At 32.3% G+C, this 18,756-nt stretch overlaps 1 protein-coding gene across 1 annotated transcript; it reads left to right on the forward strand.

Moving 5' to 3' along the window:
• The first annotated feature begins 514 nt into the window (after positions 1-514).
• LOC137931590 (membrane alanyl aminopeptidase-like) lies at positions 515-18,501 on the forward strand. The gene is made up of 16 exons (XM_068775033.1): positions 515-552; positions 1,780-2,030; positions 4,625-4,905; positions 6,238-6,393; positions 6,903-7,220; positions 7,998-8,181; positions 8,930-9,168; positions 10,107-10,296; positions 10,947-11,130; positions 12,158-12,255; positions 12,794-12,973; positions 13,867-14,051; positions 15,188-15,355; positions 16,706-16,846; positions 17,143-17,227; positions 18,255-18,501. The coding sequence occupies exons 2-16, from the start codon at positions 1,782-1,784 to the stop codon at positions 18,468-18,470; spliced, it is 2,874 nt and encodes a 957-aa protein (XP_068631134.1). The 5' UTR covers positions 515-552; positions 1,780-1,781; the 3' UTR covers positions 18,471-18,501.
• Positions 18,502-18,756: the final 255 nt, after the last annotated feature.

The following is an 18,756-nucleotide window of genomic DNA, read 5'->3' on the forward strand; positions in this document are numbered from 1 at the left end:
TATTTTTAAACCTCTATAAAAAAAAAAAAAAAAAAAACACGTATATAACATTATCTAATTTCTAGACTATGATCTCCTGTGTTATCTACCCAACATCCTAAATATTAGTATTTGCAAACTTTTTGTAAAGGTTGTCCATTATATGGGAGGTTGTTTCTAAAATTTCTGTATTTTTAGAGTGTGTTTCTGATAGACTCTTCGAGACATGGGCCTCCACCGAAGATCTATAAAGACAATGTCGTCGGTGTACTAAGTGTGGGCGTACCCACGGCGTGTTCTCCCACTCGTGGTCGACAATTAAGATCGGCCGTTATAACCACACAATACCATACAATTTTAGTTTAAAAAAAATTTAATGTATTCACTTTATTTATGTCAATCTTTCGGTATTGTTTCCTTTATCATAAACACGGTCAATAACTAATTTATTGATACATATATTTATCAGATACGACAGAAAGCCCGCAATGATTATCTAAGAAAAAATATCTAAATCGCAATTAATTCATTTTATTGTTCGGTGCATTGTACAGAGGACATTTTGTTTATCAGGTGAGTTTAAATATTATTTTATTATGTATTTATAATTTTATTCACAAAAAACTGACAAAAAAATCTTTAATATTTATCCGACAAAATTGAAAAGTGTTTTAAATATATACAATATTTAATCTGTGATAATCATCTTGACAAAGTGACAACTATAGCAATCAGACGTCCCCGAGGATGAATGATGTGAATCCAATAGATATGAAGATAACTACGTAAATTGTTTAATTATTAATGAAATAACCATTTGCTGGATTTCTAGGCCAATATCTGCATTCATTACTGACAGCATAGATGTCATGTCATGTCAAAATAAATTTGGTATGAAGCATATTCTTTTAATAAAGCTAAATCTAAAATAAGAGTATGAGATTAAGTATCCTGAGTACGGATATAAGATCCAAAGTCATTAAAAGTTTAAGAGATACGTTCAATGTGATTTTTGTTCTATGTAGGATATAAACGATACATAGTTAATCTGTTTTTAACACGACCCTTGCGTTAGTAATTACATAAATATCCTAGCTTAACTGATGATACATTAAGTAAAAATTTATATCATATCTCATCACCCCCATCATCATATCAGCTGATAAGCGCCCACTGCAAGACATACGACTCTTCGTAGATCGCCACAAAGACCTTTTTTGTACTGCCTATATTCAGATACTTCTGGCAACCTTGACTATGTCATCCATCCAGTTATTGAAGACCAAACCGAGTATATCGACCGATCGTGGTCGCCTGCTTTTCTGTCTTAATGACCACTGGTTGCCCAAGCGATGTACCATTGCCACTTCAGATGATCAACTCTTCTAGCTACATCACTCGTGGATCTTCGGATCTCCTCATTTTTGATTTCATACAAATGTAGATAATAATAATTGTTTCAAAAATATTCTCATGCTTCTAATAAGGGAATTCAATAATTAAGTATACTAAGCTGACATTGAACATTTTATAGAAAAGGCTATTTCAAAGTATCTTAACACAGAATAGTTTAGGTGCAGACCACAAGACTATGGTTTATACATAGTATACATATTTTATGTTTATACGTGTTCATACATATTGTATACATGAGAGGTTTTAAAAAGTGTTTTTTTTTATAATAAATGGACTTAGAGTTAGACAGTTTAACTTCGTATATTCTAGCGAAAGTTTTATAATTTCTATTTATTATTTTTTATATATACTTCTTTTTCAATAATAATAGTTTTTATATTACAGAAATGTCCCGGGCAATACCCCTGGGATTAATGCTGTTGGTGTTGGTTAAAGGTGATTACCCAGTTACAAGGTACAGTGAATATGAAGAGGTTGCAATAATCGACGATGAAGTACCATCAAGAAATAACGAAAGATACAGGCTACCAATTAGCGTAGAACCACTTGAATATGATATCTATATAGATCTATTTTTCGCCGAACGAAACGACAGACCGTTCAGTTATGATGGAAAAGAGTATATAATAATACAAGTAAGATATGAGAATATTTTATTTCAAGTCTTTACTTCATTTCAACTAGAACATCTACTAGACATTGGTGTCCCCGTAGATTTATAAAAGGGCCGGTTAGATGTGGCATTTACATATAGCATCTTTCAATGTTTTCAACTTCTGGGAGGACACGGTGTGCTTGTGGATCCGTGGTCACCACTGATAAAGTTCTGGACCTTACGGCCCCATCGACCTTGTTAGCTTTATGTGGCTCGTCTGCTGCTTTTTCAACTTGATAAAAACCTAAAGACCAAAACGCTTAAAGAACGACATCCGTCAATTTATTTATCGCTTGGCAGATTGCCATCCACACTGCCTTCTCTCTAATTACTAAATGAAGAACTAAAACAAAATATGTTGTATATTGATCCTATTTTCGACCACAAAGCTAATGTAAACAAATGTTAAAACCGGTACAATAAAAATAACTGCCTATCAATTGGTATCGAATATTTATGCAGTTAGAGTATAGAGTATAGAGAGTAATAGTTTCTTTATAATTTAATGAAGGATTTAAGACTGTCAAGAGCGAAGGTCGGTTCATTTCTGGAACGAGCTTATGAAGCGGTCCAATGCCACTCATCATTTGCAATTTTATTAGTTAGGGAGAAAAACTAAACGGTGAAAATGGTTGCCAATGGCTTACAATGAGGCGTCCTGAAATCTGCTTCGCGAGCCGTCAGCCCCGATAACCGTAATCGGCCCCTCTCCCTGCAACGCGAAAGACCCAATAAAAAACTTACTTTTCATAAGTTTTTTTTTTAATATTCTACACTGTGATATTTTTTTTAATTTGAGAAAGTAATAGCTTGTTTTATAGCACATTTTAACACATCTTAATGACTTTCTGCTACTTCAAAGCTCATATTTTAAATGCTCCTTAGCCGATATTAGATAAAAGATCGAAATCGAAACTATATATCTTTAACATAATTATTGAATTATACTAACGACAATTGGGGTTATAAATGATAAGATAGTATAATGCGTTATATCTGGTTATAATTTGTTTTATTAAAAACGTGAATACATAGGAATTTAAGTGAGCTTATATACTAAAGGCAGGAGTCTTACATGTGTTAGATTAGAGTATTATGTTATCATTGTCTTTTAAATATTTTAATTACAAAGGGCTACAAGCAAACTTTGTTCTTCAAATTTGATAACATAAACACACTATTTTTTGTTGTTTATCTGATAAGGTTATGCATAATGTATATCAAACACTGAGATCGTAATATACAAGGAGATTACGGAAGAAATACGTCAAATCGATTTAATTAAAACAATAATGCTTATTCACGTCTTAATTATAATGACGTAAACAAATATTTGCTCTTGCAACCTACTGTCGTTGGGGCGAAAAGGTTCTTGAGTGACGACCACGGCTGACGACTTAAGATCGCGGGAATTCAGAACCAATCTTCGTGGCGATCTTTGAGGCGGACTTATGCCTATAAGTAGGCGTCGATCAGCTGAAAAAAAGGAGAAGAACAAACAGGCAAACTGAGATCTTTCGTGTATATTGTATTGCCTTTTTAACATTATACACAAACGACAAAGAGGTGCAGTAACAACTTGAATATATTCGCGGTACGCGGGTCCACTTTGAGTCGAAATCGTGTACAGTCATCCACCTCTTTCTACACATTAAACTAACATTTAAAAGAAACAAATGAAATTATACCACTAGATTTTTTATTTATTAAATAAAAGGTATGTCATTACGTTCCCATATATCTTTGAACTCGCTACGATCTCCCACCAGCATCCAATAATGATTGGTGGGAATTTTCTGCGTACTCACATCAGCCCAAGACTTTTTTGTATGGTGACCATTTGAAGTTATTTTCTGTTAGTGAGATAACCATTCATAACAAAACATTCTACCATAGACACAGACCATCTATTTCAGTGAATTAATTTGTAAAGATATTGGACTAGCGTGCAGCGTTAGTTAGTACAGAAAAAAAATAAGAGATGAAAATTTAAAAGGTTTAGTTTTCTTTTTGATTATCAGATCACTGGCGAGTGTGGAACCCCTGTAGTTGTACTTCCGAGTTAAAAGTTGTTTCGAGGGAGCTCTATTTAATAGTAAATTTTATCAAATTAGAATCTTCTGGTATTCATCTTTCGACGTAAATAAGTGAATAATATCACTATAAACGATATAAAGTTAAAAATAATCTGTCACAACAACCTCTGTTTTATAATAATACTAGCTGCGCCCGCGACTACGGTACAGAATTTTGCTAAAATAAAAATAGTCTTAATTCAACATTTACCTACTAAAATACGTCTTCGCAAACTCGGTCCAACCATTTCAGAAATTAGCCGGAACAAACAGTCAGACAAATATAAAAAAATCTGATTTCTATTTACGTGCCGTATATATAATATATATTTATATACAAATAGAGAAAGAGAAAAAAGAGGAATTTTGCAATATGTACTGTATGTATATTCATAAGCGTGTAGTAAACGGTTATTTTAATGTTACAAACAGACAGTGCAATTTTATTTATTTGTATAGATTATTAATAGCTATATAGAATGCTGTTTTATTTTTCTAGGCAGTCGAAGAAAACGTTTCACAAATCGTCCTCCACGCCAACGTTGATTCAGTGAACGCAGTTAGTTTACTCACATCATCGGGATCACCGGTAATAATGGATCCAACGAAGCCATTCACAATAGAACCTCACTACCATTTCCTGAAGATCAATTTACAACAGACATTGACAGCGCGAACTAATTATACACTGATAATAGAATATACAAGCACTATGAATGAAGGACCTATGAAACGTGGCATTTGGAGAGGATGGTATCTTGATGAGAACGGTAATGAAAGGTTAGAAACATATTCCATCATTATTTAGTATGAACGTATCATTATCATCATCAAATCAGCTGATAGATGTCTACTGGCTATATTCGATTGGTGCTGGACGCTGTTAGCCGTTCTGGCTTTTACTGTTTCTTCGGATTCAAGAATCGACTGATTCACGGCCCAGGATCTAAAATCCACTAGCTAATAAATTTAAAAAAATCTACGTCAGATGCGTCGCCTGACGCATTATATTATCTATGTCATTAATCCACCCAGTGCAGGAAAATAGATTGCGATGGTATAGCCACATTCAACGAAAACCAGATGACCACATGGTAAAAACTGCTCTAAGCCTCCCAGAATTCCTAAGAGGGAGAGGGCGTCCAAAAGCTACGTGGTGGTCTAATATCAGAAAGGAACTGAAAACCCTTCAACTGGATGCAGAGACAACCCAGGATAGACCTGGCCTGGCGCAAGTTGATAAGAAGACCCGACCCCAAATAAAGGGAAAAGGGAAGGAAGAAGAAGAAGATTAATCCACCCAGTGGAGAATCCTCTCCACCGGGTGGATTAATCTTCCACTACGTCTACGGGCATCTACCAATGTCCTATATAATCTATACTTCAAAACCCAATAACGTATCAACTTATTGGGCTGTAAATAAACTTGAAAATCTAAATTCAGGTTAGGAAACGATAACTCGTACGACAACTGCTTTCTCTTGTGTTATTATTTTATCTTATATTTCTTCCTGCAATAGAATTTTTAACAAGAATAAAATCTACAATCATTGTTTAGTAATTACCTATATTTAATACTATTTTACTTTCAAGGCTGTATGTTTTGTATAAAAATGGCTACAAAACCAAAAAGTAGCAACCAAACAGTCTGAACAATCTTAATGTCAATTACTGTTCACAAGGAACTGATGTTTCATAATCACTATCTTTTGTCAAAGAAAACTTCCGTACATTAAAATTTCCAAAAAAAAAAAAGATTTTGATTTATTAACAACCGCGATAACCATACGAAATACTTAAATTTTATTCTTTATCTTTACAATTTATAAAATTTGAATAAAGAACAAAATCTACTATAACTGTTTGAACAGCAATCTTTCGAACTAAGTATGCTTTTATTTTGTTATGAAATAAAACAATAAAACCTTTCAAACTAAAAAGTATGCTTTTATTCATAACAAAACAATGAAACCTTTCAATTGAAATGTCTAAATAGTCAATTATTCGTAAGAGTGGTATGTTAAAAACCTATTAAAATATTTTCAGTAACACTAAAGACTTAGTTTTTAATTTATTTTCTAACAAATGTTATAAATATGATATTTTTTCCAGGATTTACGCAGCGACACATTTCCAACCATATAACGCAAGGCAAGCGTTCCCTTGCTGGGATGAACCTCTATTCAAATCGGTATTCAGACTTCATATTTCGAGACCGGAAAGTTATTCAGGAACATACTCAAATACGCGTATTGAGACTAGAGATAAGTAAGATATTATTTATTTAAAAATTAAGTTGATTTCATTATTAAGTGCACGTGTACTCAGTAATACTATTAAAATCGCTTGCAATACCAATCAATCAATTTATGGTACTCTTTAATTGTTAAATAGGTCTAATAATCAAGAAACTATTTTACATTTGCGCAGAATTACTAGATTTATTTCTGTTTCTAAGTTATCACTCTGAAAGTCTATTGTAATGCTATAGGCCATTTACTTCTTACTCTTGCTGGGACACATAGTAAATAATAATTAATTATAACACACAATAGCCCGAATTTTTAAAACCTTTTATTATGTTATCATTACGTTATTTATTTTCTCAGGGACCATTAATATGGTGTGCAATACTTTCATTGACAGCAAATAAGCATACACTCTTTTAAAGCCTTACAATTATTTACAACCAATCACCCTGTATAATCGTTGACCATACAGGGCATCAAAAACAGATGAGAGATGCGGTAGGTTTGACGGTGATTTTATTGTTCTAGATTGGGTATTCGGGTTCGAGATAATTTCTTCGGTACCCCCAAAATGTCTTCATACCTCGTCACGTTCCTCGTCAGCGAGTCTTTCGTCGTCATCGCTGAAGATACTAGCTACGATCCACCGATTAGGATCATAGGTAGATCAAATACAGTGGGATTGGGAGATCATGCGCTGGAGTTAGCAGTCCAAATGACTAAATACTTCGACGAGTACTTTGGAATACCATACTCCGATCTACATCCGTTTTTGAATAACGATCACATCGCATCACCTGATTGGGCTTCAGCTGGCACTGAAAATTGGGGTATGGTTAGTTACAGGTCAGTGGTTCCGTAGTCCTTCAGTTGACAAATGTTTGCAAATAATTTCCCCATCTGCTTTCTTCCATCGGTCAACAAAATGAACGGATTATGTACACGGTTGATATTTCTTCCACTACTGCTTTTTGCTAATACTTTTATAGTTACAGAGCGAAAGGGAAAGATAGTACAATTGTGGAACGAAAGAAATGAACGAAAGATAATGTGACGCGTGAAATAAGAGAAAGAAAATAAAAAATGTCTGTGAATAAATTAAATATATGCAAATAAAAAGTCCCTGTCCCACACCAGATAGGGGGTACGAGAGGCTCCCAATAGCGGGGGCCATATAAAAAAAAAATTATAGTGCGAACTGCCATAGAGTTGAACAATCTGCCGACTAGTTTCCAGTCAATTATAACTTTGGAGTCTTGAATACCTTTTTGCCTTATTTGTTTCTCTTGAATAGGTTTTGTCTAGGCAAACATATACCATCGTACATTGGGCCCTTTTGGCATCCTTCTCAAAACGTGCAAAAATATATCCTTTATAAATAAAATTAATAAAGTATGTTATTCCGATAACTTTATGGTAGAGATTCAGACTGTTTTAACGACAATAAGTTAGTTATATGAAAAATTAAATTGGATTAAAATTTCACTTAAACGAAAAATTTATTTTAATGAAAAATTTATTTAAAGGAAAAATTAATTTAAATGAAAAAATTATTTTAAAGAAAAATTACTTAAATGAAAAATTTATTTAAATGAAACATTTTACTTTCATTTACTTTCTTAGGGAGCTTCACATGATCCTAGACCCAAGGGAAACGATAATGTCAGCAGAACACTACGCGGCCACCTTGGTTTCCCATGAACTGGCCCATAAGTGGTTTGGAAACCTCATCACGTGTTACTGGTGGAGTAATACCTGGATCAATGAGGGTTTCGCGAGTTACTTTGGATATTTACCAACTTACCAGGTAATTAGTCTTTATTTATCCTTTGAAATATGATGCGTTATACACAGGGTGACTGAAAATAGGCATACAAGCCTTAAATAGGTGAATATATAACACATTTGCTATTTGCTATTGTATGGAACATCCTATTCAAAAATCAGTGTTTTCAAAAATAATAAGTAACATAAGAATAATTTAATAAAAAAACGTTTTCAAAATTCAAATGAATCATCATCACCATTTCTGACTAATTATTTTATACAGAGAGTTAGTAAATTGATGTAAAAGCTTCAAAGATTTTTGTTGACAGATGTGTTATACCGCCGCCATCACCGAATAAAATTACCATCGCCGTCATCATTTCTATCTGATTTTTAAATTTTTCATATCTACGAATGCCAATACAACTTGTCAATTTTTTTCATAATTTTCTGATTAAAAATGGCGAAGATTGATATAGTTATCGTTTTAATTCTCTAAATAAACAAGGTATAGGATGAACAAGAATAAAAGATTAATATTACTTATTTCAAATACTTATTCAGAGGCTGTTCGGTTTAAAATTAGATTTCAAACTATACAAACATTATAATTAAAGGGAATATTTTTGACACATATTCACTTTTTTATATCACTTGAAAAGTTGCATTTTCAGATTTATATTTTTTTAAGTGGAGGCAGCGATTCATTCAATCCTTTACAGCTTTCACTCATATAATAAATCACCGTGTAATAATAATAATAAATATTAAAAATAATTATGTGCTAGGTGTTCCCACAATACGAGCATCATGAACACTTCAACTCACGATATCTCCAAACATCGCTGTCATTCGATTCCGGAGTATCCACTGTACCAATGAACCACCAGGTGAATACCCCACAACAAGTCACCGGTCATTTTGGTACCATCAGCTACTCCAAGGGTGCAGCATTTCTTCGTATGACCGCCGATATGATCACACCGGAGACTTTCAGAAAAGCGTGCCAATACTTTTTACGTAAAAAGTAAGTTTATATATACCTACACATATATAAATAAGACAATTTATCTATGAATCATTTATTTATTATGATAAAACTTTACATATAACGTCGTGTTTACTATTCTTATATATGTATAGTTTTACATTTTCTTACACAAAATATGAAACATCGTTATTGATTCAAGGAAAAAACAAATGCCGTTATATTTTTTTTTTTTCAATAACACTCAACTAAAATATGCAGTTCCAACGTCAGTGTGACATTTTCTTTTAATACCTTTCCTTTTTAAACACCATAGTTTTTATAAATAAATATGATTTATAAACACTGGATGAAAAAGATTTACTAGATAAATTAAAATTTATTTCAGATTTCATACATCTTGTGTTTCGGTATCCACAAATTCTCTTTTAGTTAAAGATATTACTGGAATTGCGTATAAAAATACGGGTTAAAAAGCGACACCGTTATATTAAGATATTTATCTAAAAATTGTATATTTAAAGAAATAATAAAATGTAATACTTTATTAGCACATTTTATTATTTCTTTAAGACAGATCACGGATAGACAAGAGCAGCTTAATATGTCTACCAACAAGGTTGGACATAAGCTGGAAATAAGCTGCTTCGTACTGATTCTATAGAAAATCTATGGAAGAGGACTATGCCCAGCGGTGGACGTCCCATGGCTGAAATGATAATGATGATTACCTTTTTGCCAGTAGATATCAGGGCTTCAGTCACTCTTAAATAAAAGACTATATATTTCCAATGCCACGGCTCAAGCCGATAGATTGTTTATTTCATGGGTTTGTCTGTTCAATGCGACTGGCCGCCAAAAAGCAAAAGAAAATAGTGTTTTTTAATTACATAGCCTTTTGAGTTTGCTAAATAGCCAGAAGTCGCTTGGCTATATATATATAATGTAATAATGCATTTATTGCTATTTCTTAACAGTGCATACCAAGCAACGGATCAATTCGATCTGTACAACGCATTGGCGCAAGCGATCGCCGAGGACGAAACATTGAGCGAATATCAAAACTTCAAATTCACCGAATACTATGATGTGTGGGTCAATAAACCCGGATATCCGTTGCTTACAGTTAATATTAACCACGTTACAGGCGAAATGTCTCTCAGTCAAGTAAGTAAAAAGCAAAGAGTCAAGTATTTTTCATTTTGATATTGATTCTATGAATATAAAATTAAAATGTAATATATATACTTCAAACAGTTTTTAACATGCTATAGTATTAACCTATCAAACGTTAGAAAAATCCAAATAAAATTTTATGTGTAATTTTTGTTATACAGGATGATGGGTTAAAGATATAAAAACTTTAAATTGGAGAATACGTAGCTCATTTGATTATATAATTACTAATATATATTAAACATCATAATAATTCTAAAGTTAAAATAAATGGTGTTCAAAATTCGAATTACTACATACTAGAATTAATTATTGTTTACTATATGTTCCTACAAACTTTATACTATAAAAAGTGTAGGCCGGTCGCTTGTCAAAAAAAAAAACATAAAATGTAACATATTTGAGAGTAAATACTTTATACAAGGTGCTTGGAGATAGATGTATAATGTAAAAAACTTTTTGCTGACAAATGAGATATACATTCACCACTATAAAGCTTTTAACAACATTTAAATTTAAAAATTTATAACAATATTTTCTCTGATAACTTTCAATGTAGAAAATAAATAATTATGATACCTATATAACCTCCTTTTATCAATTTTCTTATCTGAAATATTAATGATACTTAATTTTCTCAGGAAAGATTCTTCATTAGTGCCGCTTTACCTTCTACACAAGTCTATCCCATACCAATATCATACTCGACAAATAGAACCCGTTATTTCAACCACCTGAAGCCTATATACATGATGACGTCACAGCGCGCAGTTCTTCAGAAGGAGCCGGGAGAAGAATGGGTCATTGTTAATAATCTGCAACACGGTGAGTTAGATCACAATTTCTTATATAATACTTGTGGTAAAGGCAAATGCATCATCGAGGATAACATAGTGAAACGGATTACTCATAAGGCATAAGGTACGATGTTTTATCCAGGAATTGCCTGGGCATAGTACTGACCACCGGTATATTTTGTATGAGATCCTTAGCTCCATCTAGTATTGAGAAATAGCACTAAAACGGATGTACATATGTGTCACAGATTATTAATAATATTGAGCAGGAGTGGCCAAGGTCCTCGATTGTTCGAACCATTGTTCGAAATTTGAAATTTTAACATTTTTTTTACAGAAATTATATGTGTATTCAAGTTAAATATCATGTCACATATATGACAGCACTCCTTATAATACTTAAGATGCCGATTAGTTAATTATTATCAGGTGTTTGGATTTCGCTAGTTTTATGGTGGAATATAATAATTATTATTCACACCAGTAATTTGTTTATATTTCCCAGGAGCTGACATAGGTTATATAGATTTTAATATTGAAATAATTGGACAATCAATCGCAGCCAAAAATAATCGTTCATAGAGCATGTGTCTTGCGAGCCACAGTTTGGCCACCCCTGATATAGAATATATAACACAGAGTAGATGATACAGAATATACTTATAGTACATTTACATAGAAAATAAATATATAGTAATATGATACATAAACTATGCAATTAAAATACGTTATATACAGGCTTTCAGTGACAGGCAGAAATAAACAACTCATTAAACATTGTAGTACACAAAATACTACAGTGTTGTGTACAGTAGTGAAATTTTACTAGTTTCTTGAAATCTGACAAAGATTAGTCTTTCTTACCTGCGCAAGCGACTCGGTTCACAATCAAGTATGATCAACAGTAAATGATTTATCAATGAAGCTATTTAAATATATGAACAGAATTTAAGTAAAGAAAAATTGTTGGTAGCAGTAAGATTTCGTGATGGCTAGTGAGATGTTAATCTGTTAATATATTTCAAAGTACGACCTTAATCATTCTTTATTTCTAGGACATTACCGTGTAACATACGATGAGAAGTCGTGGAATTTAATTGGCGAAGCTTTATTAAACGACCCAGAGTCCATTCACCATCTCAATAGAGCTCAGGTAATTCTGATTTCGACCTATGTATTACCAAAAATAGGATAAACATTTTAGAAAATTATTTAGGCTTGCGAAAGTCCAAATTCGGAATCTGAATTTCTACATACATTAAGGCAGGAGAGTATAGATTTTGTTTTTTACAAGGTTTTCATACATTAAAGCGCTTTTTAAAATATCCTTAAGTTTTCTGTTATCTTATTTTCAAATCGTAGATGTATCATCTGAAAGAAGCTATGTAGCAACATAAGTTACTATAATCTCTAGATGTTGTTATACAATGAAAAAAATATTGACTAAGTAAAGACCCTTTTTTTGGTGGGTTTAATATTTGATTAATGTCCGTTTTTTCTTTTGTTTATCTACACCGTCACTAGCAAAAGTAAATGAGTTCTGAGTTGTATTGGCAGCTATTAAAATTATTAAAGTAAACGTTCAACAAAATATCACTTAAAAAGTTCTCCCAGAAAAGTGTCTATATAACAAAAATTAAAAATGATTAGCAGTATAATTGATTGTATTTATATTTCCTAATTTATTTCAGGTCGTTGACGACGTATTCGCTCTTATGAGATCCGGTAAAATGACCTACAACTTCGGTTTTAAAATGCTAAGGTTCCTTCGAAAAGAAGTCAACTATCACGTTTGGAATCCCGCTATCCGAGGATTTTCCTGGCTGCGGGACATGATGAGACATATTCCAACAAGTCAAGCCATTCTCGATGTAAGTGCTAAAACGATTTTTGGTTCTCCTGAAGCAATTTCTTAATTTTATGTACATAAAATATTACTGGATATCTCATGAAGTAAAACAAAATATAATTACACAAATAAAAAATACATTTTGAGTACCTAAGACTCTATTTAATCGAGAAAGGAATATTTATTTTTTGAGCATTGTATACATTATTACAATGGAATACCAAATAATTCCTTTGGAAGATTTAAAAAAAATCATAGGACTAATAAAGTGACTACAGATATATATATATATATATATATATATATATATATATATATATATATATATATATAGGTATGTATATATATATATATATATATATATACCTGGGGAATTATATATATACTCGTTAACCTGCGCATCCGCTATTCGGATAGTTGGTTGACTCAATTTTATTACAAGATATGTATTCTATCGTAAATAAATTGAATAAAAATAGAATTTGAAATATTCGCAAAATTACCTTTCATATATTGCTTATTTATTTTTTCCGAATGCAATGTCGAATATGGTATTCAGCAAGACCTATTGATGGTGTCTCAAAAAGGAAACTCTTTGATATAATATAATAATATAATAATACATGATGTAGGGTAAGGCGAGTATAATTATATTACTACTCCTACGTCCCCTTTTCCTTTCAGAGAAAACTGAAGTAGTTATCAATATGTACTTGAAATACACTATATATATATCAATTTACATAGTATGCACTTTCTTGACCAATGGGTGAAATCTTCAAGTGTTTACAGATAGATTTTTTTTAAAAGTCTTTATATCGTGGTTTTGTGTTATCAAAAGGAAACATTGTGACGACAAACATAAAGCTGTAGCAATGACAATGTATCTAGAAGTATAATATATATCTTTTACAGAATTTCATACTAAATAACATGGAGCATGTTATCGAGACATTAGGGTTTGATGTAACAGACAACGAGAGTCCGACGATCAGTCTCACGCGTCAAGAGGTTCTGCATTTCGCATGCACGCTTGGACATGACAATTGTGTACAAGAATCCCGAGAAAGGTTTCTTGCTCTCAAAAATAACGACATCTGGTAAGATCATTGCAACTGTATTTATTTTTAGTTTCACTCTTTTGTATAAAATTCCATCGATTATCACAATCTTGGCTATCCATCTGCAATCGTTTATTTTACTCATCTTCCTTGCATCGTAAGCGTGTAAATGTTAAAAAATATTTGTATAATACTATATGTCATATTTAAATGTAATAGTATCTATTCTGAACTTATTACCCAATTACAAATAAACATATAAATTAACAGGAGAATATAAGGTACACAAATTACTCATACATACATGGTTTAAGTATAAAAAGCACAAATAGAGAAAAATTACTACAAGTCTTCCGTAAATAAGTCTCGAACGTTCTTTTTAAGCATGTACTGGTTTTCTTACTCTTTCACCTATGGGTGAATTTGATTTTATTTACTTTTCTAAAGTGTTCGTTTTTTCCATGTCCGTCAAGCATACATGACTTGCTAGCTTCGCAACTGCGACTTATTTTTGTAATATATGGGTTAGTTGTATAAGGTTTTTTGTTGCCTTTTTTTTCGGATTTTTTCTGGGCATAGCCATTTTACCATTGGCACAATTGAAAAGTTAATGTTAATTTTTTTTTCGGTCATTTATTCACTACTTTAAAAGTGTTGGAGACAAATGTTTTTTTTATTACCTCTATTTTCTTTTTTCATTATAATCATTTTCTTTTTTTATTATTCTTTTCCTATGCAATTGTGTTACTGCACAATTTAGACCCCAAATTGTATTCAAGTGCCAAATTATTGTGTTCAATTAGTTGTTTATTCATCTAAGATCTTCAAGTAATACAATTTGTTTTACTAAATTATATCCACTAACAAATAATAATATTGAAGAGTGTCGAATTTATCACACAACGGTAAAACCAACTCGATAATGAAATCAATAATATTTTATTAGTTTATTATCATTGACAACAAGACCGACAGATGGCGTTTCATTTAAACAATTATCTAGTCGTTGGTAATGAGTACACGAGTACCTATTATTAAGCTATTTATAAATTTTGTGTACAAGTACCATTATATTTTCACTTATCTTTTACTTTGAATAAAGCCAAAAGTCCCAAGCAGTTTTACTATAAATAAAAGCCTTATTTAATAAAGCTAGAGCTATTTCATTTTACCAGGGTAGATCCCAGAATACGTCGCAACGTGTACGTATCTGGTATTAGGGAGGGCGATCAAAGCGACTATCAGTTCCTGCTCAACCGCATGTCGAGATCCAACTTTGCAAACGACCAGCTGGAGATGTTGAGAGCCCTGGGCGCAGTAAAGAGTCCAGAATTAATAACGCAGTATGTATTATAAAATGATCTAAAGTAACCTTTGATATGTGTCATTGAATACGATAAATACCATTGAGCTGCTCAATAGAAAATATTAGTAACAACTGATAAACAGATTTAGAGTCGTCATCAATAGTTATATGGCATCGGAGTCTATCATAGATTTCCATTAAGACTAGTTTGAAGTAGCCTGCATCATCTTCCGAAGACTTCAACGAGGTAGTCTGTCCACCTTGTCTGTTACGAGAAAGAACAGTTGTCAGGGAATGAAGAAAAAGTGACCTACAGCTTTCTTATAAACAATTTATTAGTCGTTACCAATAAGAAGATACGTATCATTAGATATTCATTGTTATCATCAGCACAGTGGCGTACCTAAGGGGGGGCGGTGGGTGCGGTCCGCACCGGGCGGCACTTACCTAGGGGCGGCATTTTTTATATTTACTTATAGTTGTAAAAAGCAACTTTTTCATTTCAATTTTATTTTCTTTCTTGAATAATAAATAATTATTATAAGTTTAATATTTGATTTATATAAATTATTATTAACTTTATGATTTCGAATATTATTCCTTGGTGTATATAAATGCATTTTAGTGTAAATTTTGGATTCTAATTCAAGAACGAGATAATAATTTTATTTTATTGTATTCATTAAAAATTTGTTGAATTCGTAAAAGGATCTTTACGACTTTGTTCGGCAATTTTACCTAACTAAAATTTTTGATGTCAGTTTATAAATGTCATTTCTTTTGAAAAGTTTATATGATTACTTTGAAGTGATATATCAATATTTTTTTTAAATCAAAGACCACTATTTGATTGACATATAATAGAAAGGGCGGCAAACTGGAGATCGCCCCGGGCGGCAAAAGTTCTAGGTACGCCACTGCATCAGCAATATAAGTAACATTTCTCAATAGCAAATTTTGAATTACTTTCACATTTGAAAAACCAAATATTTTATTGTTATTCCGCCTCGACTTCGTTTTACGCCCACAGCAAGGCAAAAGCCTCTTCCAAAGATATCTACAGGGGATGTATTCCTCATCACACTTGACAGTCGAGTTGGCGATCGCAGTGTGGTTTTGTGGTAAACAGAAGACGCTTCAGCTCATCCTTTGAAAACTTACTCATAAGCAGTGTCAATACCTTAATCAAACCTTTGACCTATGATCCAAAGTCTAGTCTACCACTGTATTATTATTCTGCATAAAAACTTAACTAATATGAACTTCATGGTTTCCAAAAAAATGGCTGCCTGGTTTTTGACAGCTGTCATATCATTGTCATTCTAGTGGGAGTGTTTTTGTAAAAGTTTTATTAAGCGTTTTTTTTATCTAACACGTTTCTTTTCAGATACTTACAGTTAACATTGACGAAGGCTGTTAGATCCCATGATAAGGCCACTTCGTTCAACTACGTATTGCAGGGTAACCCGGAAAATGCGAGAACTGTATTGGAGTTTGTTAAAAACAATATTGACAAGATCAGAGTAGAGTAAGTTATTGTTACTTCAATTCAAATGACTTTATACGATGATCAATCAATCAAATCAACATTTATTTAAACTACAGTTTCAATAAGACTTAAAGACAACTAAATATATTAAAAAAAACTATTTACATACATTTTAATTTAATATTCTCTTCGATTTCTAAAACATTACATCGTGCCATCGTGATTTGTACAGAATTCTAAAAAAAAATTATGATAGTTGATTCTCTTATAAAGTCGATACGAGCGCCATCTAGATTAAAAACGTGCTATTAGCTTTTATCTTGATTATGTTTCAGGTACGTAGAAGATGCTCCGCCCAGACCTGTTCATACATGTCTGTCAAATCTTGCGTCATATTTAAGTGAATCTGGATTGGTTGAGGTTAGTAATGAGTTTTTTTTTGTATTTTACCGAGTAAAGGGCCAGTTTTGGTTAATTCAACTATATCATTATTTAAGGGACAGTTAGTTATGAATTTTATATTACTTTTAAGTACATTGTTAATCACAGCGAAACGCAAGCTTAAGTCTTTTTTTAACTTTTTAAAACGACATTTTTTGTCTCTATGCTAAAGTGATATATCTAGTTTTGCTACGATTTTGTGTCAAAGAAACGAATGTATTATTTAATAAATATCCAAGTAAACAATATTGGGAAAACTATGGCATTACCTATGATAGTTGATAAGTTTTAAACTTTGAATTTAGACCTCATATTTCTTCTCTATATAATCTCGTAAATATTGTCAAAAAAGAAGTGCGTTTTAATTGTTGTTTTGATATTAAATGTATTTTATAGACACGCCACAATTAAAACGTACATTTGTTTTAACATTTCAAGCTTTCTTTCTCAGTAAGTCCGTGCAGGTTCTTTGAGGATTGGTTTCACATCTTGCGAATTTTTGGTACAATAATTCGCCGATTCCTTTACGTTTTCAGCTTTGCCTCTAACTGCAGTGACAATCTGTAATAAAATATCTGCTTCTTTAAAGTCCCTTATATTAATAAAATAAACTTTAAAAGTATACGACCCACAGTGAGTTGAGTGCTTATTTTTGAATATTGTCTATATTCTTACAGTGTTTATCAAGACACTCAATTCCGTAATAAAGGTAACATTAGATAAAAGGTCAAGGCTTCACAATTTTTTTACTGATGTTAATAAAAGTGAAAATTTTATTTAAAGAAATTCAAATTAAAAACGTTCATTTCTCGTACTGATACTTATATATATACTACATACTTAAAACGAATACTTACCTACCGTTTTTCATCCTTAAACAGATAATACAACATATGCAAATACGTTTATTAACACAGAACAGAATGTAATAATAAATCGGAATTATCTGTACGTGTGTGAAACTATCATTATTATTAAATTTTGTTTACATGTTCATTTGTTACAGTATGAAAATTGGCTTCGTAATACACAGAGCAATTCGCTACAGTATAATACAGCGATGGCCGCTATAACAACAGCTCGAAACAACATGGCGTGGGGAGCAGCTAATGCCGAAGCTATTTTAGCTGCAGCGAAGTTAGCGCAAAGAGGCGGCGCTGTCAATGTTGTGGTGTCTACGGCCCTGTTGGTGGTGATGACCTTAGTCGCCATGTTTGTTTGAAAATTAATTCATGTAAAAACAGAATGTAATCGAAAATAAAATGTTTGTACAATGACACTGGTTTTATTTGAAGCTGCCTGTATCCAGTTTCTTTCGACGAACGTAAATCTCATCCAACATCCTCTGTCCGATCTTGCCTTGTCTCTTAGCAGGCTTGATTCCGAAACCAAACGGAATTGTGCTCATTTCTCGTATGAGTTGGTCTTACTAAGGCTAACCCAACTCCTCGGGAATCCCAGCAGGCCCTTGATGTTGATGGCGGTCTCAAAGAGGCACCTTGGTGTTC

The sequence above is a fragment of the Battus philenor genome, unplaced genomic scaffold (assembly GCF_028537555.1).
Source record: "Battus philenor isolate CCGP_79_NKW_IND1 unplaced genomic scaffold, ilBatPhil1.0.hap1 SCAF_8, whole genome shotgun sequence".
Lineage (NCBI taxonomy): Eukaryota > Metazoa > Arthropoda > Insecta > Lepidoptera > Papilionidae > Battus > Battus philenor.